The 22526-nt window shown below is 40.3% G+C and overlaps 2 protein-coding genes across 19 annotated transcripts in view; one reads left to right on the forward strand and one right to left on the reverse strand.

Moving 5' to 3' along the window:
• LOC120451087 (dystrophin) overlaps positions 1-22526 on the forward strand; it is a 142975-nt gene that overhangs the window by 459 nt on the left and 119990 nt on the right. For 15 of the 18 annotated variants that reach the window (XM_039634472.1, XM_039634456.2, XM_039634455.2 and 12 more), the window contains exons 2-6: positions 17080-17234; positions 17439-20909; positions 20975-21289; positions 21355-21660; positions 21851-22353. In XM_039634472.1, the coding sequence (XP_039490406.1) occupies positions 17080-17234; positions 17439-20909; positions 20975-21289; positions 21355-21660; positions 21851-22353 (4750 nt within the window). Of the gene's footprint in view, positions 1-2043; positions 2201-2973; positions 3296-16935; positions 16994-17079; positions 17235-17438; positions 20910-20974; positions 21290-21354; positions 21661-21850; positions 22354-22526 lie in introns of those variants that run through there. The other 3 variants (XM_039634466.2, XM_039634457.2, XM_039634462.2) reach the window with 2 other exon arrangements.
• LOC120451091 (succinate--CoA ligase [ADP/GDP-forming] subunit alpha, mitochondrial) lies at positions 362-1587 on the reverse strand. The gene has a single exon (XM_039634481.2). It carries the CDS (start codon positions 1456-1458, stop codon positions 430-432), a length of 1029 nt encoding a protein of 342 aa, XP_039490415.1. The 5' UTR covers positions 1459-1587; the 3' UTR covers positions 362-429.

Genomic DNA, 22526 nt, shown 5'->3' on the forward strand with positions numbered 1-22526 from the left:
CGACTCAAGATAAAATGCCAGCAACTGCGGGAAATCGTTTGCATATAGAAAAGAAACCTAAATAGAATTAGGAGCGTTGGTGGAATTTTGCTAGATCTTAGTGTTTTGTAATCAAAACAAATCCACAATCATTGAACCATTCATTTTTTGGTTGTTTCATTGTCATAACACTCCTGAAACATTGCTAAAGTCGATCCGATGATGATTTTCATGAAATACTAAACTTTCAGTGTTTGCATATACATATGTATATCCTAATGATCTTAAGTATGCAGATCTTCTAAAGTAATGGGATTTCAACTTTTATATGTAGTAAAGAATGTATTTCTTAGTTAGATTAAGTTTTAGAAAAAATAAAAAATTCGATATTTTAGCGATTTAATGAGCACAAAATTAGTTAATTGGGATTGAAAAGTTATCTCGCCTCTCCTACTTCTTGCCAGCTTGGGCCTTTTTTTCGCTCGGCTTGGGCACCAGTTTCAGACGGATCATTTCCTCGAGGAGCGAGGAGCCCAGGTGGCAGGGATTGACGGTCATGCGAACTCCCGCCTTCTCCAAGGCGGCCACCTTGTCCTTGGCGGCTCCCTTACCACCCGAAATGATGGCACCGGCGTGACCCATTCGGCGACCTGGGGGAGCAGTCTGTCCGGCGATGAAGCCAACCACTGGCTTGGCCTCGCAGCCTGTGTTCTTCTCCTTGAGGAAATCGGCGGCCTCTTCCTCGGCGGATCCACCAATCTCTCCAATCATGACAATGCCCTTGATCTCCTTGTCGGACAGAAATACTTTGAGGGCGTCTACGAAGCTGGTTCCGTTGAAGGGATCTCCGCCGAGGCCAATACAAAGTGCCTGACCCAATCCCACGTTGGTGGTCTGGTGGACGGACTCGTAGGTCAAAGTTCCTGAACGCGAGACTATGCCCACCATTCCGCGCTTGTGAATATGCCCCGGCATTATTCCGATTTTGCACTGCTCCGGGGAGATGATTCCCGGGCAGTTGGGTCCCAGCAGGCGGGATTTTTCCTGGCAATTAAGCATCTGCGATATCCTCACCATATCCGCCTGGGGAATTCCCTCGGTGATGGCCACAATCAGGCCTATTTCGCTCTCGATGGCCGAGCAAATTCCCTCGGCGGCCGATGGAGGTGGTATAAAGATCACCGTGGCATCCGGCTTCACCTTCTCCGCAGCTTCTGCCACCGATTTGAAAACCGGCTTACCCAGATGCTCCGTTCCGCCCTTTTTGGGATTCACACCGCCAACTATATTGGTTCCGTACTTTATTGACTCCTCCGAGTGGAAAGTGGCCTGCTTGCCGGTGAATCCTTGCACCAGAACCTTTGTTTGCTTGTTGATCTTCAGGTTGCAAATCGTTTTGCTATAGTCCGCTTTGCCACGCCTCAAAACTTGGGGCGTAATCGCCCGGAGGAGCACCTTGCTTCCTCGATTTAAGGACATTTTATGGGAATTAAGACTATGTCTGGAGGATTTGTTTTGGGCCGAAAAATTTTTATAATTTTTGGGGCCTGATTTGGAATAGAGTTCTTTCCGAAACTATTGACCGTTTGACAGGCTTCAACTGTAAAATTATTAGAGAGGTTTGCAACAAGGCTTGTTATGTTTTTAATGGTTTTTTGCATAAAAATTAGAGATTATTTCCGCACATACATTCATCAAAAGTTTTATTCTTTGATGTTTTGATCAATAATCCGTTACAGGTGGTTGGCGTTTAAAAATGCCCAAATTGAAAATTTCTTTGAAAATTTAAAGTTGAAAAAAAAAATTATCTGGCCCACTGTGCTCAGCCATCCAATTAATTCCGATTCGATTTCAATTGAAATCCAATAGGAGCTCTGCCTTTATCTCTCTTTCTCTCTTTTCCTCTCTGAGCGCGCGAAACAGCTGGACTGAAACACGCGCTTTGGCTAGTTGGGCTGCAACCCGTTCCAATAAGATCATCGTTCACAGAGAGAGAAAAAGAATAGGTATGTTTCCATACATTTTTACGATCGCGTTTTAGATCGCTTTTTGACTTCGGAGTGCAAAGACTTGAAACGCGTCGGAAAAACGACATGAAGTTACAAGTTTTTTTCTACGCGCCGTCGTTTTAAGCCGAGAAGAAAAAGTAACAAAAGAAGCAGCACAGGAAAATTAAAATTGGCTGCAAGTGCGCGTTTTGAATGTTTAATAACCAAGAAAAGTTAGTTAATTAAAAAAGGCACAGAAAGTGGTTACCAAAATTAAAAAGATAATGGGAAAGAGCGAAAAATAAGCTGACGCAAGTTCAAGGTGTAGAATTTGTGCGCGTGTGAGTGTGCCACAAGTTGTTCGTGAAAAAGTGGAAAAATAATACAAAATCCGAAGGAATTTCCGCAGCAAAGTGCATGAAATCGCATTTGGTGTGCCAAACTTAAGGTTTTGCCTTGAGTTTACTGGGTTTTTAGAGGCTTGAACTCTTTTTTTTCAACAAACACACACACACACACACATTCTTGATTCTTTGACTCACAATTACCCGCGATAGCAACAACAAAAGTGTTGTCTGTTCCACTTGCCACACGTCCCATTTCTGGTTTTCGCTTTTATGCCGCCTGTTCCGGCCATTGCCAGCGTTCCCCGTTAACCGGTGTTTGCTTTTTGAAGAGCGTAAGAGCAAAGAGAGATAGATAAAGTGAGAGACTGAGAAATTGATAAAGAAAATGGGAAAAAGTAAATAAAACAATCAAATTTGGTAAACAACGCGGCTTGTTAAACACAAAAACTCATTAAAAGCAGAGAAAAACCTAACGGTAGTTTCGTGACTCCTGCTCACTTCCTCTCTCTCTTCACCATGCTTTCTTCTGTTCATTTTGCCGTTGCGCCTGCGCAAAAGATATTTCTTTCTTAGTGGAAAAGTCAACTCAAAGTCTAATAAGAAAACAAACAACTCAGGTGTCACCTTTAATTTTCGACATTCTGCAACTGTGATTTTAGGTCTTTGTTTAATACTTGGCACACCTTCGATTTCTAGAAACTAACGCGAAATATTACGAAACGAAGCGGTAAACAAAACAAAATGGTGCGAAAGTGGTAAAAAACGAAATGCGGCGATATCAGTTGTCATTCCACGAAGCATATCAATCAAACCTAAATAAACAATCCGAATTGTGTACGATTTTATGATTCGATTCGATACGACCTTGAAAAGCATAGGTTTTATGTTAGTGATTTTAACTATTTTCGAAACGAAACCGATTCGCTACTGGGATTACGCGAACTAAGGATTATACGACTATGGAACCCGGAATTTTAATTGGTAAGATAGTGGATATACATATGTAAAAAGTAATTACTTAATTTGGAGCACCTTTTAAAGGAGTAAAAAAAACTTTAAAAGGAAGCACTTTTATAGAATATCTATTTTATACTATGTTTGATGCAAATCTTTACAAATAGTTTAGCCTATTTAAATATACCAAGTTTACTCTTAAGTTTATATGTACTTTCCTTTATATATTTATTAACTCGGTTGGGTAATTGTTATGTAAATATAACTTTGCATATATTAAATAGCTGAAAGTTAAGCCAAAAAGTCGTTCAAAAGTATTCTGTATGCATTTATTCCCACACATGTTCAGAGATAATTACAGAAAACTCCACAGATGATCCAACTGCACCCCTCCTCAAAAAGTAACCCTATTGAGGCATGAGCAATTATTTTGAGTGTTCAGAACTCGTGCCCCCATTTCACATCTCTGAAATAATTTCCATGCTTTCTTCGCTCGCAAGAGCGACTTAAGAACGGAGACAAACAGACGACCACATGTTGCTGGTAGTCAGAGAAAAATATGTAAGCAATCACTGGGAGAAATTGGTCTGATCTACAGAAAATGTCCGAGCTAATATTAATTTGAATTTACAAAATATAAGTAATATCATGGTTATCTGGTAGTCAGAGAAACATATGCAATCACTGGAAGAAATTGGTCTGATGTACAGAAAATGTCCGAGCTAAAATTAATTAAAATATATAAAGCATTAGTAATATCATCTTTATCTGGTAGTCAGAGAAACATATGCAATCACTTGGAGAAATTGCTATGATCTACAGAAAATGTTCCAGCTAAAATTAATTTGAATTTCCAAAGTATTAGTAGTATTATGGTTCGAGTAAATATTTTGAATGTAGGAAGTCAGCTAGTGAAAGTACATTTTGTGGAGTCCTGATACAAGTCAAACTAAGATGTTTTCTCTAAGTGTCCAGGAACAACAAACTGATGGCACACACCCCACTCAGAACCACAGATATATCGCTTTAACTCATTTGGTTAAGCATTTAATGATCAGGCGAATGCAAAGTCGGCCGAGTTCCGGGGACGGGGAAACTGCTGAAAAAAGCGAGTGGGGAGCAGAGGGCGTGGCTCGGTCTATAGACGGCGGTTGCCAACGCTCCACCGCCGAATGCTCTGCGTAACCCGCGCCCAGCTAATGAGCACCCAACCGCCAGGGAGGGGGTGGAAAATCGGGGGAGGGGGCTCCACTCGGGTGTAATTGAGACTCGGTTTAGATACGAACCGCACCAATTTGTGCGAGAAATCTAATGTGTGTGGGTTTCTATAATAGCCGGCGGCCAATATATATATATATATTTATATAGGGTATATTGTATTTATTACAAATAATAGTTATTAGGCAGACTTTTAATATTTGTGGAGCTGGAATAGGCAATTGTAAATAATTATATTTCTATTTTCACTTTAGAAACAGGCATGTAGCCTTAGAGTAAAGTATTCAACAGTTTTTGAAATCCAATTTCGGGCTTGGATGGCATTAGGCGTATCCATGACTGTCGCTGGTTTGTCTGCGGCTTAAAACCGGCAAAGCCACCAGTTTGGATCGAAATCCACTCGACCAGCTGGGCTTGGAATGCGACAAAGTGCGCATTTGCATTTGGCCACATGTGTCGGTTTTATTTGGTTTTTTGAATTTGTTGTATTTCAGCTTGGAATTGCTTTCTGGGATCTGGAGCACACATTTCCAACACCTATGCAAGTCTTTCCGAGTAACACAGACACGGAGTCAAAAATGCGCACGCCCGTAAAAAATTACTCCAACTACAGTTTGCAATTTGTTATTCCTGCTTTTTTGCTCTTTTTTTGGTTAATGGGTTTCCATTTGTTTATTGCTTGATTGGATTTTGTAGCAAAGTTGGGGGTATATGGCGTTTATCTGGTAGGTGGAATCTGTGGGCGAGTTTGGGGTTTTAAGGGGACGAACAAGTTGTTTTGTAGTTTCAAGGTTAATTTAACAAACTTGTCTGTATGTATTACCTTTTAATGTGATAAAAATGACTCCCTAATCCCGTATTGCCACGTCATTTCACAATAATATATGATAAAATATCTATATAAATAAATAACTAGAGCATATGAACTCATTGCGATGGCTTTGTCAGAAACGTTTTTCAAGAACAATTAGGCGCGATAAAAACTCCACTCAAGTAACTGAAATTCCTCAAATAGAAATTGCCTATCTGAAATGGATCTTGCTGTTCTCAAGCGCGAAAGAGCGCCAATAATTTCCCATTCAATTATTGTTTAGGCAATCAATCTATACGCCCCACAAAATAGCAGCCACGCCCCATGCGATCTTGAGTCTGAAACTGCCCACCCGCTGAAAATCGAATAATAAATTCAATTCATAACTCAAACTGTCTTATCATTGATCGATGTTGCGTGCCACTGAAGAATCGGGGAACAATCGCTGATATACACGTATAGCTGGATATATTTTATGAAAAGAGAAAGGGCGCCAAGTTACAAATGCGAGAGGTTTGTTCAGTTGGATAAGTACATATATGTATGTCCATATATCCAGCATATATTGCGCGTGTGCATGCATTGATATGTCAAAATGGTAAACGATCAGTTGCAGTCGATGATTTTTAACGCCTCAACGGGTTTAAGCCGGGTGTAAACGATGGGAATTGTTGGTGAAAGGAGGGTGAAGGGGTTACACAACTTTTGGTCAAGTAAGTTGGCCAGCATTTCACTCGCAATCGATCTCTGCCTTTTCTCTGTTTTTGTTTCTGCATTGATTTGCTTTTCGATTTTTACCTTATTGGTTGGGAAAACTTTCTAATTAGCTACCGTCCATCCGTCTCAACCCGATATTGTTATTGTTAATGCCAGCGCGGGTAAGCAATGGCAAAATATTGATTAAAGCCGGTCGACAGTTTGTGCCATGTTTATTTTTAGTTGGTTGTAGTACGTACATACGTACATTGTTTGTCTACAGCGACGACTTGTCGTTTTTCGAGGTGCTTGTCTAGTGTTTACAGCCCGCCTCGAGTGCACCTGAGCAGACGGTGCGTTTCGCAACTGAAAGTCTAAACTTATTAATGGATATGACAGCCAGCCAGTTGATTGGATTCAATTTAAATAATGTTAGGCTTGATAACGAATAAGGTCACATAGCGTCAGAGATAAATATTATTAAATAATTATCAAGTTCAATGATTGAACTGTGTCAGCATTAAAGAAGTTAATAAGTTATTGAATTCATAATTGTAAAATACGTCTCAAGTGCAGTGTCAGCGAAAATATTTTTTTTAAAACCTATGCATGTTCGAATTTATAGAATTAATATCTGAATTTGTATAGTAAAGTTAATATATTTCGTTTGTCTTGAATCTCAGCTTCTTAAACAAACTTTCCTTAAACAAGTGCTGTAGCAAATTGTTTGAACTTTTGTGTGGCATCGTTCAGTTAAGCTCTCTTTAAACGTTATTGCGGGATGCGTGAATTGTGTATCCAATGGCAAATAAATAAATCCTCAAGCCCATAACTGATAAACAAACATTTTGAGCGAGTGCCTATCGCGGTCCATCGGTCAGGCAATTCAATTAAAAAGCCTTCAGGAACAAGAACAACAAACAGCCCCACATAATTGACATGAATTACAAACTATCTGTATTTCCCACACGAGAGTGTGTGCAGCCTGCCATTTTGTGTCCAATAATTTCCACTAGCGAATAGCTATATATACATAAGGAAATAACACATGACTCGTTTGCTGCCAATTCTCACGCTTTCAAGGGCGGGGAAAGTTGGGATGTACATACAAATACTTAAACCCCTATCAATTGTGCCGGGACCAAGGGCCACAGGCTCTTCAGCTCACATAATATTCATAAAAATAACAACGAAGCCATCTTGTTTTGAAGTAGCGAAAGTTCCAGGAAAGGAGAAAATACAGGAGCCAGGACCAAGTGCTCAAAGCAATTGAATCGGCATTTAGGTAAAGTGAGCTTTAATAAGCTCTGGGAAAAACAGGCCGTGAGGTAAAGTAAAACGAGTACCTGCAACCATTTTAAATTACAATAAAAGTTCCCTAAGGCAAATGTTGCTGCTCATACGATACATTCACAAGAACTATAAAGTGAAAAGTAAGTGAACTTAAAAAAACTTTCAAATTTGGTAAATAAATAAAGAAAAATGCTTTGCAAACTTTTGGCCAAAACCTCGCCAAATTTCGGGATGAAATGTGAATTTTTAGTAGAACAGTTCTCACAAAAGTTGGGATAATTCTAAATTTAATTAAGTATACACTTGGAAACACTTTCAAAAATCCAATCATTATTAACCTAAAAATAGGACCGTTCCAACTTTGGACTTGCACTCTGTTAACACAATTTATAAGTCGAGTTTCCGAATATCAGATACCTGTTACTTAGGTAAATTGAGGCCTAGGAGGATATTAGCCTGACAATTAATATATGTTATACATATATGGACATTTTATAGTCATAAACAATTCCTTCTCACTTATGTAGTACACTTGATCTAACATCATGTATTAAAATACAAACACAACATTGTTTGTTTTTATACCCGTTACTTGTAGAGTAAAAGGGTATACTATATTCGTTGAAAAGTATGTAACAGGCAGAAGGAAGCGTTTCCGACCATATAAAGTATATATATTCCTGATCAGGATCAATAGCCGAGTCGATCTGGCCATGTCTGTCTGTCCGTCCGTCTGTCTGTCCGTATGAACGTCGAGATCTCAGGAACTACAAAAGCTAGAAAGTTGAGATTAAGCATACAGACTCCAGGGACATCGACGCAGCGAATCATGCTGCCACGCCCACTCTAACGCCCACAAACCGCCCAAAACTGCCACGCCCACACTTTTGAAAAATGTTTCGATATTTTTCCATTTTTGTATTGGTGGTGTAAATTTCTAACGTTTACAAGCCGCCCAAAAGCTGCCACGCCCACACTTTTGAAAAATGTTTTGATATTTTTTCATTTTTGTATTAGTCTTGTAAGTTTCTATCGATTTGCCAAAAAACTTTTTTCCACGCCCACTCTATAGCTCACAAACCGCCAAAAACTGTCAGTGTAGAAGACCTCCTTCGCACTTCCACTAGCTGAGTAACGGGTATCAGATAGTCGGGGAACTCGACTATAGCGTTCTCTCTTGTTTAGTATGCATCTGTGGATACGTCTTCAAACATCTTTAAATCCATTAGCAAATCTGTTCTTCCATGACGGTGCAAATATTTTTAAAGCACTGAGGCCGACTTAAGAACCAGTTTAAGCTCTAAACAATAATCACCAAAGGGGAATTGAGAAATTTGTCAACCAAAGTGATTATGATGATAATGGTGATGATGACGTTGCTGCTTGACTTGCAATTAATGTATGAATGAATGAATTTCGCGATAAGTAAATTCAATTATCCGTAACACTAATGAATGCGTAAAATTTAAGCAGCGGACGGCAGCCAAACCGGTGGCGGTTAAGTGATTTTGTAATCAATTTTCAAGCACCGTCAGATGGAAAGACAGACAATCGCAAAAGCGGACAGTCAGCATTCGAGCAAGTGAGCCAAAAAAAAAAAAAAAACTTAATAAGGCGTTAAGCGATTTAGTGTGGGCCGTTTGGCTAAGATATGACTAAATAATTTCATAAATATTTATAGATAAGTGACGGCCAGTGTCGTGTGTGAGTGGGTAACGAATTAGGCCTACAGGAAAAAAGAAAAACGGGATTAAGAAAATATCGATTTATCGATTTCAACACATTCGGAAAAAGTTCCTTTAAACGTAATATATAGCTTAATTTAGCTAGGGTTATAATATAAAGTGGAGTGGTATTCGGGCTCTAAGAATGTGTAGAGTATGGAAAAAAACAATTTTTAATCAAATACAAATTTTAATTACAAAATGTTGATACCTATTACTTATGCTGAGACCTTGTAAGCTCATTATGTACATAATAATAAAATTATCTTTGTTTACGTAAAAAATAGTATCTTCCATATATGTATTTATTTTATATTATTTTTTTTTTATTTTTTTTTATTTATTTATTTTTTATTTTTTTTATTTATTTATATTTATTTTTTTTTTTTTTTTTTTTTTTTTTTTTTTTTTATTTATTTTTTTTTTTTTATTTATGTATTTATATGTATTTATTGTATATTATATTATTTATTTATGTATATGTATATGTATATGTATATGTATATGTATATGTATATGTATATGTATATGATTTTAAGATTAAACTGCACTTAACCGTTTACCTTAATAACTGGTTTAATATGCACCATGACACCATTGCAGCCAGCAGATACTTTATTATTTAAATTTTTGAACTTTGCGTAATTAACGCCCGTAACATTCTGGCCATCCGGCTATAACCGACGGAAGTGTTGGAAAAATAGAAGTGTTGACCGAAATGCGCCAAAGCAAAAACAACTTCGAACAGCGAAATAATATGAACAACAAAAATGAATTAAAACTTCCGCTTGCAGTTTGGTGTATAAAAAACAGCTACAAAAGTTGAGGCGGCGGACTTTGCGAGTGGGAAATGGGGGTGATGTTGGGGTATCGTAGACATGACCAGGTTTTGTTATTTTTCGTGTTGTTGGGTCTCCCACATTGATAAAGCCTTTGAAAAGAAACTCGCTCTTAAAGTGTCGGACATGCTGGTGTCTGCTAGCGGCATTTTCTTGCTGCAAACGGGTTTTCCCAGGCTTTTCCCCTGCTTCGACATTCCTCTCTACCATTTCCACACACAAACATATATTTACTGCGGGTTTTTTTGGGCCATTGAAAATGCACTTCGGTTCATTCTAATTTATGAGGGCTAAAGGTGGTCCAAATGTTTGCTCGAATGATGCATTTAACTCCGAGTTTCAGGGCTTAAATTGTAACTTTATGTTTAAAGTTGAATGTTTAAAGAACCTGCAAACAGGCCGTCGATGGGGCGTAAAATATACAAATAAATAAAGTGATTAGCGCCATGTGATAAACTTGTTATTTAGTGATTGGTTAAAAGTAAAATGTGCTATTTGTATTTATTTTGTCTGTTATAATTATACCCGTTACTCGTAGAGTAAAAGGGTATACTAGATTCGTTGAAAAGTATTAACAGCAGAAAAGTTTCGACATATAAATATATATTTTGATCAATCAATAGTCGAGTCGATTGCATGTCGTCTGTCGTCGTCTGTCTGTCCGTCTGTCGTTGTCTGTCTGTCCGTATGAACTAGATTCAAATACAAAAGAAAGTTAGATGGATACAGATCAAAATAGACGCAGCGCAAGTTTGTCATTCATGTTGCCCCACTCTAACGCCAAACGCCATACTGCACCCACATTTGAAAATGTTTTATTTTTTCATTTTTTATTGGTCTTGTAATTTCTATCATTGCAAAACGTTTTGCACGCCCTCTAACGCCACAACCCCAAGCTGCCCCACATTTTGAAATGTTTAGATTTTTTCATTTTTTTAGTGTCTAATTTCTATCGATTTGCAAATTTTTGCACGCCACTCTACGCCACAGCTGCACTTCTATAGCTGATAACGGTATCAGTAGTCGGGAACTCGACTATAGCGTTCTCTCTTGTTTTCTTTTTATGATGACATAATATATTATTTGATAGATCAAATAATAATATCATAAGAATACATTTTCTGTGGAAACTAACGACAATCAATATTGAACGTATCTAAAAATAAAATAAATAATTCTACGCTCCCCAATTTGCTGAACTATTTCTATGAATAAGTTTGCCAATCAACCGATTGAATAAAACATTTTGCACTTGAAATTACCAATTGGGTTCCCTTCAATTCCGCCAAAACTCAATTTGCGCACATAACAATGACGCAAAAGCTGTTAAAATAAAATATCTGTACATATATACATACATATGTTTTGCTGAAAAAACGCCAGATACAAGCCAATTCAAAAAATTAAGAGCAAAGCTTTACAGAGTATAGTACGAACTCAACCTCCAATCGAAATGCATGTCACATGCAATGAAATGTCGTAAGAAGTCACGTTCCCAGCCATACAGAAGTTGCCGGTAGTCGAACTCAGCTCAATGGCAGAGATACAAACAAGTACCGCGAAATTGATCGAAAATTTGTAGCTGCCAATGGAATTTCAGTCTGCGAATGGAATTTTAGATCTTTAGACTTTTCTCAATTCTCTAAATTTCCCATATGGCCTGTAAAACCAAGTAATTACATGGCCTCCCTTCGGCGCGTAAAGAAAGCTGCCATTTCCATTATAAAGTCATGACAACAGAAGTTCATCCAACCGTGGGGAGATTATAGAAAATTTTGTGAGTGCGGGGATTGGTTTTAAAATAAAATGCACTGAACCAGAGAAAGAAGTAAATTCCTTCAAATATTTTACGTATTTAATTCGTAATTTTGGCTTGGAATTATTCAGGTTTTGGAGCCCACAGCAACCTTTCAAATTGAATACTTAAATTTTTTTTATTGCTGTCCCAGAACTAAGTTTCTGTGTCGAGATTTAGAAATGAGTTGACACATAAATACCCTTAAAATTCGAGTGAGTTGTTTCAAGGTTTTATATGTATATCACATACCAATATGAAAGTACAAACAATTCCCCTTGAAAGTACTATCCCACCCATTTGGGTGTTCAGCCGAACAGAACGCTTGCCCCTTAATTTTCCACCCAAATGCGTTACGTATTGTTAGCCTGTATAAAAATACGAGTAAGTGTGTGTGCATGTGCATATGTATGTACGTGCTGTTCTTCTCATTTGGAGACTGATAAGAGGTAGAAACTATTGCGTGGCTTATCAATTTCGTGGCCATACACGAGAGTTCCTTCACCTCGTCCAACTTGCGTGACACACATGCCGGGAAAACAAATAAATATTTGCTCAATGGCGCTACAGTTAGTGCCATATTGGTATGCTCCGATGCCTTTGTTTTGGTGTGCTGGTGCTGTCTGTTGACCCACAATAAATGAGGGATCGAGGCACTCATATGCCGGCACAAGCCAAACGAGCTTCCAATAATAAACAAACCGCGTTAAGTTGAGGGCAGACTAGTTCCCAATCTCCCACTCCATCGTCTTTAGCTTGCTTGTTTACATATATAATTTTTGTTTTCATTTCATTCGATGCGGGTCACGCTTTGCCAGAATAATACCAATATGCCATGAAAAATGATTCGGAGAAGATAACAATGAGCTAGGTCAAAACGCGGAGGAAAGTTCTTTCCTTAAACCGAAAGGGTGAATTACTAATAAATTCTAATTAAGTAATTAGAAATTACTCAAGAGAAGTTTGCATTGCTTAGTCGGAAAGTAAATCTCATTTTTATTTTACCGATATATTTCACTGTATTTCCCATAACAATTATAATTAATTATCAGTTATGGGCCGCCATTACAATAAACAGCAAACTCCTTAAAAGGCCAGCACAAATTTTAAAAATGAGCCATTTTAATTGAATCAAGTTTTTCTATCTCTGCCCAATCACTTTATTGCTCATAAATTTGTCTACCGTGGGCACCGCTCCCCAAATTGCGAACTTCACTTGATATTTCAAGTCCAATAACCGGCTTTCAGCGGACTGTCAATAAATCAACGAAATTGTTCCACAAACTTTTCACACTCCATGTAGCAACTTTCGTACAGCATTTAAAAACATTTCAGCACACAATAGAGCTGCCGAAAGAATAATGCCATAATCTAACTTTATATCGTGACAGGAGTCGGGGGAAACAAAAATCGCGTAACAGACAAAATGACTGGCAATCGATATTTTTCGCTTAACGGCTTACACATCAAACCATTTTGCTCCTCGGCTCCTCTCGATTTACATATCGGACCGGGCTCACAAACAAAAAGCTATAAAATTTCAATTTATTGCTTTATAATTGAAGGCAATAAATGTTTGTAAGAGCAGCAGCTTTGTGGGCGCTTGCGGGTGCGAACCAAAAGGTGCGGGCTTGTGGTAGACCAGACAAACAGAGAAAGACAAACTGTAATGACATCAGTACGTCATTCAGACAGTTGATCCATTGAACGCCATTCCATTGAATTGAATTCGAGTCAGCACACAATATTTCTGTTATGCTTGGTTTTTCAATTTCAATTTGCAATAAATTTGCCTCGAAACTTTACTAGATTGAAAATAATCGGCAGGGGGCAGAGATAGAAAATAATGGGGGAAAACCTAATACAGAAATCGACAAAAATGTGAATTCCGGTGATTGTTTTGCATTCCAAGGTTATTGTTGGCTGCCTTTTGTCATAAATATTTGAAATAAATTGTGCTTCGCATGCTCATATTGATTCAGCTTTGCAGAGTTGTAAAAACATCATAATTTTGCCATATTTCAAAATGTACAAACAAGCAGATAATTAAATAGCACCATCATTAGAAAAGCAATAATTCTTACTATTAATCGAGCCATTTGTCAAATAAAGAAATCGTCTCTTGAGCAATCTACATTCAAAATTTCATTTAACTCTGCACAACTTAGGACAAAATATTCCCCTTCATAAATTCGGAACAAAAGTTTTTAAAAACTTTCCAGAAAGAAAAGCAATAAATATCATTTGACTTTTAGTTGCTTTATGCTTCACCAATGAAATCAGTTGAATTGTTTTGCTTTCCATTGAAAGAAGACCAAACAGTCAATAAAAAACAAATGAATCTAGCAAGCCGATAGTTATATACCCTTGCAGTACTTATATCTTTTAAACACTTTTTGATTAGAACACCGAAGTAAAATTTGTTTCTATTTGTTTTTCGATTATGTACTTACTGTATATATGCATATACATATACTTATTTGCAATTGAAAGAAGATTTTGTATGCAGATAACTTTAGAACGGAGAGACAGACATTGCTATATCGAGTCGCCTGTTGATTATGAACATATATATTTGCTTTGGTCACTAATGCCTAATTTACTAAAAAAGTCTGACTGCAATGATATACCCTATGCAAGGGTATAACAAGTCTCAACAACAACAGTAGCGATAGACAAGACTTTGGATTTACCAGCTATGAAAGAGTTTTTCCGGGGAAAACAATTTGCAAACAACTTTGGCAAAACAAACAGCACAACAAACTATGCTGCCTAATAACAGACACTGGGCCAACTGTTGGTCGGCGGATTGGTATTATGGATAAGAGGGAATGGTCATCAGCACATGTTCAGAAATACTCTTCCGGGTAAACAAAAAAGAAATGCTAAAACTGCACTTCCAATTTGAACTTGAGGGGGGTTTTGAGAGGGGACTCCAAAGAAATTGCAGTAATTGACACTGAGAATGTGGCTGCCGTTCGGAGTTGGGAAATGCTGATGGCTACGATGATGCTGCTGTGCAAAGCTGATGATGTAGCAGTTATCTATAGAGTAGCAAAATATATGTACTTGCCACAGACCAGGGGCGCACAAAAAAGGGGTTAGCATACAAAGTAAAATAAACGGAATGGTGTTTAGTACACTAAAGTGAGACATTTTCTATTTGCACTAGTAATTTTTTAAACACTTTGAAATCATTTGACATTGGTTAAATTTGCATTTGCCTTATTCAAGGTTTTTAAACTCACCATGTATTGTATGATGTATTGTTAGTGTCAGAAAGTATGCCTTTAAATGTTTTTCATTCCGAGAATAGGAGTAATTTAGCAAAAAGACGATTATCCCATCTCCCAGACGATTATTATAATACGAATTTCATTTAGGTATATACCCCTTTAAGACACGCCTCAGTCATCTCGGCATAGCCATTTTCAAATGTAGCAGTTTAATTTGCTTTGGCCCAGCCCCGACACTTGAGAGAGTGTGTAGTTAATGAATGCAAAGAGTCTAAGGCTCAATTAATGAAATTTCATTTAATTACCAGCGGGTGGCAGTCGAAATTGGCTGGAGACGGAGACAAGTTGTCCCTCGGAGAATTCCCAGGGAATTCGCCATCTCTGTTGAATGACTGGCGGCAATCGTACGTGCGGCATCGTCAAGGACCATTAGAACTAGGCTCAGTTTGGCTGGGTCCTGCGCCTCGGTGCCCATTTTACAGTTGGCCTCATTTGTGGGTCACATGCAACAGTTTGGCCCAACCAGGCGGTAGCATCGTGACTTGCCACATCGATCAATATTGTGTGCTGCTTTTGTACTGCTCGGCAATTAGTCTTCGGGGAGAAGGCTCCGGCTCTAGCTGTCCTTCATTTATATGGCAATTAAATTCCGCATTGAGAGCGGGTGCGGCTATGTCTTGAGTGCCTCCTCGTGTCTTTGCTGCAGGCCTGCTATTCCTATTTGCCACACCGAATCAGATGAAATGAGTTATGTCCTCCAAAATGGATGTCCATGCTTGTGCGAGAGTGTTTGTCTTTGAATTGGTAATGAGATGTTTAAGTTGGCAATTGAAGTTCCTAGCAGCTGAATATAAACAGATAATATAAATCATGCGAAATGGTAGCTATAAATTTGGAAGATGTATTTCAGTTTTGTTTAGGTAACGCGACAGGTTTTCCCAAATATATTATATTAGAAATCAAAGCTAAGTTATAAACAATGCTGCTCCCTTAAGTAAGATAAGTACGCTTTTTAGATATTGGTTACATTGAAGGCACGATATATTATTTTCGGATCACTTAAAGCACTTAAGCCCGCTGCTTATTGGGTTACACATGTACATATAGTAAGTTGTAATTAGCTTAAGTCGCCACACACTTCGAAAATCGATTAGAACAAGTTAATTACAGTAATCTGCTCGGAAAGTTGCTCAGAGCGTGACATAGTTGAGTTTTCTGTGCATTCCGTGAATTGTCTAGTTTTCCAAAGGCCAGTTTACCTGTCAATTTGCATATAATGTAGAAAAAGCGAGTCAAATCAAGTCCAGCATTGCAGTAATTACTCACCGCCGAAATGAACAAAAATCGATCACTAATTACACGCAAGCGGCTGCCAATTCATATTATTGTCTGCCCAAGTCAGCCATCAATCAGAGACTTCTTTCAAGCAGCGATGCAAATCGCTTTCAACCAGAATGAGCTGCGGTTTCGCACAAAACTGACAAATGACGCACTCAAGAAGGTGGTATATCATAGTCATGCACGTCGAGAAAATGTAATTTATTTGATGAGAAATAGATTTACGCAACCTTGAATATATTAGAAGAAAGTTTAATTGTTTTACAATTGAGACTTTTAATTCTTAGGTTCTTTGAAACATCTATTATATTTATATTTAATGAGCCATTTTAGAGGGTCATCATTTAAAACTTAAAGAACCCCGCAAAAATATAATTGCGAGAAAACATAATTCGCGAAGCTGATATCAAATCTTTCACTCTGTTAGCGATAAAAAGGAAATAGTTTTGATATTCTTTTCTGTGTACTCCGTACTTAAATGCTGAGTGACTCTCGACTCTCAGCGATCGAGTTGGAAACCTGCAAGCGACGTCTCCGCTAATTGATTTTGAGCGAGTGATTTGGCACGTTTGGCTGCAGTTCATTAGCAAAGTTGAACTGCACTGAGTTGCGTTTTTGGGTTGGGCCCTTGCGATAGACAAGACTCGAGTCTGAATTCCGACTTGGCGTTCCAAAGACTCTTTTGGGTTGGGTCTGAAGGCGATGCCGATGGCAACGGCGACGGCAATGGCGATGGCCTACAATCTAGCACTGAAGCCGGCCGACTTGGCTCGAGGTTAAATAAAGAAAGTTGGCAACTATTTTGGCACTAATGGATCTAACCATTTCTCCGCATTTTTACCATGTTTTTTCCTGCTCTAGATGAAAGACAGCACATACAGAAGAAAACATTCACAAAATGGATCAATTCACATCTTATTGATACCCAGTGCACACCAGTGAAGGATTTGTTCTTGGATCTGCGGGACGGACATCGATTGCTGGCCCTGCTGGGCACCCTGACTCACACAAACCTGGTCAGTACATTTCTCTAGTGAATAATGGTTCAAAAATGTGGTTTAGTGCTGTACATATAAGTAAAATCTGTTCTCATTTGAAACTGATGTGCCGAATTAAGGGTACAGATGTAAAATATATTTTTTTAAATATATAATATATTTAGGTATCTTAGCATTTGCCCAGTTTATAATCATATGTTGCCCTGTCTTCGTTCCCTTTAGAAACCCGAAAAGGGTCGCATGCGAGTACACCACATCAACAATCTGAACAAGGTGATTACCGTGATCCAGCAGCATGGTGTCAAGTTGGTGAACATCTCCAGCGATGACATTGTGGGTGGCAATGCCAAGTTGACCCTAGGCCTCATTTGGCTGATAGCGCTGGAGTTCAATGGCCAGCATCTAGTCAAGAGTCATTCGAGCAACGGGGTGGAGAAGTCCCTATTGGCCTGGGCACGTCAGTATACGGAAGCTCATGGTCTGCAGCTAAATGATTTCTCCAGTTCGTGGTCCGATGGAAGAGCCTTCCTCATGATACTGGATGCCCATGTGGAGGAGTTGAATTTGCAGGCGGCTTTGCAGCAACATGCCCTGAAAAGACTGCATTTGGCTTTCGATTTGGCATATAGCCACTTTAAGATCGAAAAACTGCTGGACGCCGAGGATGTGCACACCCACAAGCCAGATAACAAGTCAATACAGATGTATGTGATGTGCCTTTACCACGCGATGGAATCCATGAGAACAAGGCAGCAGGAGCAGGATCAGGATCAGGATGAGGGTCAGGATCAGGATCCGGGAAGAGTGCCCTGCACCAGTATCACAGACTTGGATGAGGTGCCTCTGGACAATGACCAAACCAGTTTGGGGCTCTATACTTCAGACAGTGCTGGTAGCATGGAACAGCGATCTTCCGGGGAGCTAAAGACCCACTCAGTGCGCCCCTTGAGCACGGCTACCAATGCGAGTGTGGAGATCAGTGGCTATCAGTCTGCTCTCGAGGCAGTACTCACCCTCCTACTGGAAGATGAACAGCTGCTCTCACAGAACTTGCCGGATCCGCAGGATTTTCAGACTGCCAAGATGCAGTTTCACGAAAACGAAAGCTTTATGCTGAAGCTCACCGAACACCAGGAGTATGTGGGAGAAGCTCTAGAGGAGGGTAGCAACCTCATCAACGAGTCCCAGAAGGCAGGAGCTGGATTGAGTCATGAGGATCAAAACGAAGTGAGGCAACAAATGGTGTTGCTCAACGAACGATGGGAAACTTTGAGATTGCGCGCTTTAGATGTTCAAGCCAAAATTCTAATGAGACTGGCCGAGTTTCAGAAGCAAAAACTCGAACAGCTTCGCCAGTTTCTGACCAGTGTTGAAGATCGTATATCCCATATGAGTGACTTAGGACCTACCCTAGAAGAAGCTGAAAAGCAGCTATTGGAAGCTCAGAAACTTAAAGCAGATCTAAGTGAACAGCAGGAATTGGTGGATAGCCTGAGCAGTATGGTGGTTATTGTGAACGATACCTCTGGCAACTTTAATGATCTTGAAGATCGCTTGAGTGCCTTGGGGGAGAGATGGTCGCATGTGGTCAAGTGGAGTGATCTGCGATCCGAGAAACTGCAGCAGTATAAATGTATTTCCAGATGGCTGGATGCCCGCGAGCAGGATCTCAAGCTCATGGAGAGTAGGGATGTCACGGATGTGGGCGGCATAACCCAGCGTATTAATGAGCTTAACTATTGTGCAAAGGATCTGCTGGAACTACAGAGATATCTGATAGATCTGCGACAAATGGTGGCTGCCACATTGCAGGATGGTGATGACAAGGGCGAACGGGTACTCATCCAATTAGAGAGCTACGAAGATCGTTTGGATGCCTTAAAGCAGATTGTTGAAGTGCAAACGGTGCGAATTGAAACCAAGGGCTTCAACTTTGGACGAGATCGTGCTAGCTATGATGACAGTAGGGTTTTGCGTCCTGAAGGATGGGTGGATTACCAGATGATCATTCGCTTCGGTGAAGAGGATTGTCAGGAAGAGGACGAGGAGCATAATTTGGCCAGCAAAAAGCGCAAGCTTAGGAACGCTGACAATTTCAATGCCCTCGAGAATCACATCATGGAGCACTTCGGCTATGTCCAGGAAGCGGAGCAAAAGCTACAGCAGTTACAGAGACAAAGTCTGCGGCAACAGTGTGAATTACTCAAGGAACTTCAGGCGGAAAATAGCCGACGCTACGGTACTTTGCCCGAACTTAAGAAACTCTACGAAGTCTGTGAGCTGGAGGATCCGTCGAGGAACCTTCTCCTGGAAGAAACACACATCAAGCAGCTGGAGCAAAGATACGCGACCTTGTCTCAAAAACTAGCAAGCCAACAGAGTGAAAGCAATACGCTGTTGGCCAAAGAAAAGTATTACAATAGTCTGACAGGATTTAAATTAGTTTTAGCTGATTCCAGAGATTGGTATAAGCAACACGCTGGTTCAGCCAGTGGCAACGAGCTGGAACAGCGTTTGAGCCACATGGAATCCCTGGCATCGGAGATTTCAGAGGCCAAGACAGCCACCGAAGAGCTGGATGATAAGCTAATAGAATGGAAGCAGGACTTTGGGCTGTTCTACGATAGTTGGCATGACATGAAGCAGGCTTTGCAGGCCCTAATTCAACAGAGAGGTGGAGAAAGTCTTCCCAGGCACTTGAAACAAATCCAAGATTTTGTAACCAAAGTGTCTAATCAAAAGGTCCGCGTTTCCAATCTGGAAGTCATGCAAAAGCAGCAGCATTTGCTGAACCAATTGGTAGATGAACTAGAGTCTTTTCGGCTAACTTATGATAGTATACCGAAACACCTGGTTGGCGAAGAACTACAAGCCACTTGGAACCGACTTCCCGAACAGCTAAATGAGCGCGTGATTAAGCAAACCACAGCTATAGAAAACCTTAACCACTTTGCTGCGGAGTATAATGCCATTATAGCTGTGTTGCGAACTGCAGCCGATTCCAAGTTGAATGGAAGTGACGGTGGTAGCAGTCAAGATCTTCGAAAACTGGAGATCGATGTGATAAGCGCTCGAAATTTCAGCGAAATTCTGATCAAGGAGGCGGAACCAGCCCAAAAGGAATCGCTACAATCGCAGATTAAGGCTCTCAATACTTTATACGACCAAGTGGAACAGGTTCATCGGGAGAAGAAGCAACAGCAGACGGCTCTGCAATCCCAGATTGATCTCATCCAGCTGAGGCTCAAGAAAACTGATCAGTGGCTAACTGACCTGGAGAGTAATACACCCAAATCGGGAATTAGCGATATAGGGAACTCCAACGAGTTGTTCCAGAGCAAGAGTCGCTTTCAAACTCTTAAGGAAACGTGCGAAAAGGAAACCACCCAGTTCAGAGATCTCAATGAACGCGGTGGTGAGTTGCTCCTTCAAATGGATGAGCTTCAGGACCAGGATAGGGAGTCCCGATATGGATCGCTGGCCAAGCAATTCACACGCATCAATGCCAGATGGACGGAGGTCACCGAGCTGGTTTATGCGAAGACAGCTCTTCTCGAGCACATCTCAACGCAGCTGGGGGAGTTCAAGAAGTTCATGGTTAGCGAGACGGGTTACCTGGACAAGTTGGAAAACAAGATACGCAACACGCCAGAGAATGCAGCCGACGCAGAGGAGATCATGGAGGAACTTGATGTAAGTCTGTCATAAGTCTTATATCATAATGCATGTTAGATACTATCACTGATCTTTTCCCTTAGGATCTGGAGAATGTTCTGCGCTCGCACTCTGAGGAATGGCTGGACAAGATTCAGGAAATTGGCAACGAGCTAATTGACAACGAATTCATGGCCGACTCCATGCGACGCGACATTGATGACACCGTCCAACGATGGACGCAACTCCAGCAGCAGGCCAAGAAGCGAGCCGAACTTCTGGAGCAAAAGGTCAGCGAGGCGGAGCAGTCCGAGAAGTGCATCGTGCAGCTCGAGAAGTGGCTGACCCGGGTGGACGACATACTCAGCGATCATCTGGAGAACGATGTGACCATTGAAGATCTGCCGGAGGATTTCCAGGTAAGTTCTCATTTGCCTAAGGATCCTTCAAGCGTTCAAGGATTCAATTTGTAATTCATTAATAGCGCTTAGCACGCGAGTTTGTGGCCAATGAGAAAAACTTTAAGGAGATCAGCGAACTTATTGACGAGCACACGAGGAACGGCAAGGTCGGAGCTGCCAATCGCCTCCAGGAGCAGCTAAATCTGATGGAGGTGAGGTTCAAGTACTGCCAGGCCAAGCTGAGCAAGTGTACTGCACCCCAACCTGCCTACGAATCGCGTCTGAACAGGTCCTATGCGAATCTTCGAAATGTGGAGCGATCGACTCTGGTACTAGATGTCGCATCCGCCGGACCCAATACGGTTCAGGCTCAATACCAAAAGTGTCTGGTAAGTATAGTGCTTAATAAATAAATTAACATTTTCAAATCCCAAAGCGAAAGAAGCGCAACATTTTCTAATAATAATATACTAAATTTCAACTTAAACCCAAATGAAATATCACAAAATTGGCTAAAGAAATTGACCAAATATTTTGAAACTTATCACACAACTTTCTTCATTCTTTCACAACTCCCAGCAAATTTATCGCACTCTGTCGGAGATAAAGGCGGAAATCGAGAGCACAATTAAAACCGGTCGCAGGGTTTGCGAGGACCGGTACACAAAATCCCCAAAGCAACTTAGTCAGCGGATTGATGCGCTGAAGCACCTGTACAATGCACTCGGAGACAATGTGACCCAGTCTAAGGCGTTCTTGGAAAGTCTGCTCACACTAGCGAGGCAATTAGAGGAGTGTTTCGATTCGGCGGACACCCTAATCCGGCGCTTTGAGTCGCCGCAAGAGGTCCACGACAGAAACTCCATACTCCTGGAGTTCGAGGATGTGCTGCGGAGGTGCGAGGACCACTACAATGAGTATAGCAAATCCTGTGACCAGAGCTGCATGGTGGAAACCCGCCAAAGGATCGATGGACTGAAGGCCACGTACCACAAGTTGACCAGTGCGGACATTATCAAGCGGCTCACCGAGATGAAGGCCACCCTGCAGAACCTGGACAATATTTCCCTGGAGACCCTAAAGTACGAATCAAGCTAAGGAGTTATAGCATTATAGAAAAGATTTAAGAATAATAACTAGCATAAAGAATTTATCAGTCAGGTTCCCTTAACTTGGACACTGAATCTGGTAATTCTTATTTAGTTTTAACGGTAGAGTTAGGTGATTCTCACCTGTTCAAGTCCAAACTAGATTT

The sequence above is a fragment of the Drosophila santomea genome, chromosome 3R (genome assembly GCF_016746245.2).
Source record: "Drosophila santomea strain STO CAGO 1482 chromosome 3R, Prin_Dsan_1.1, whole genome shotgun sequence".
Lineage (NCBI taxonomy): Eukaryota > Metazoa > Arthropoda > Insecta > Diptera > Drosophilidae > Drosophila > Drosophila santomea.

Excerpts from the sequence above, each read along its gene's own strand:
- LOC120451091 (XM_039634481.2), bottom strand. The coding sequence starts at position 1,458 with ATGTCCTTAAATCGAGGAAGCAAGGTGCTCCTCCGGGCGATTACGCCC.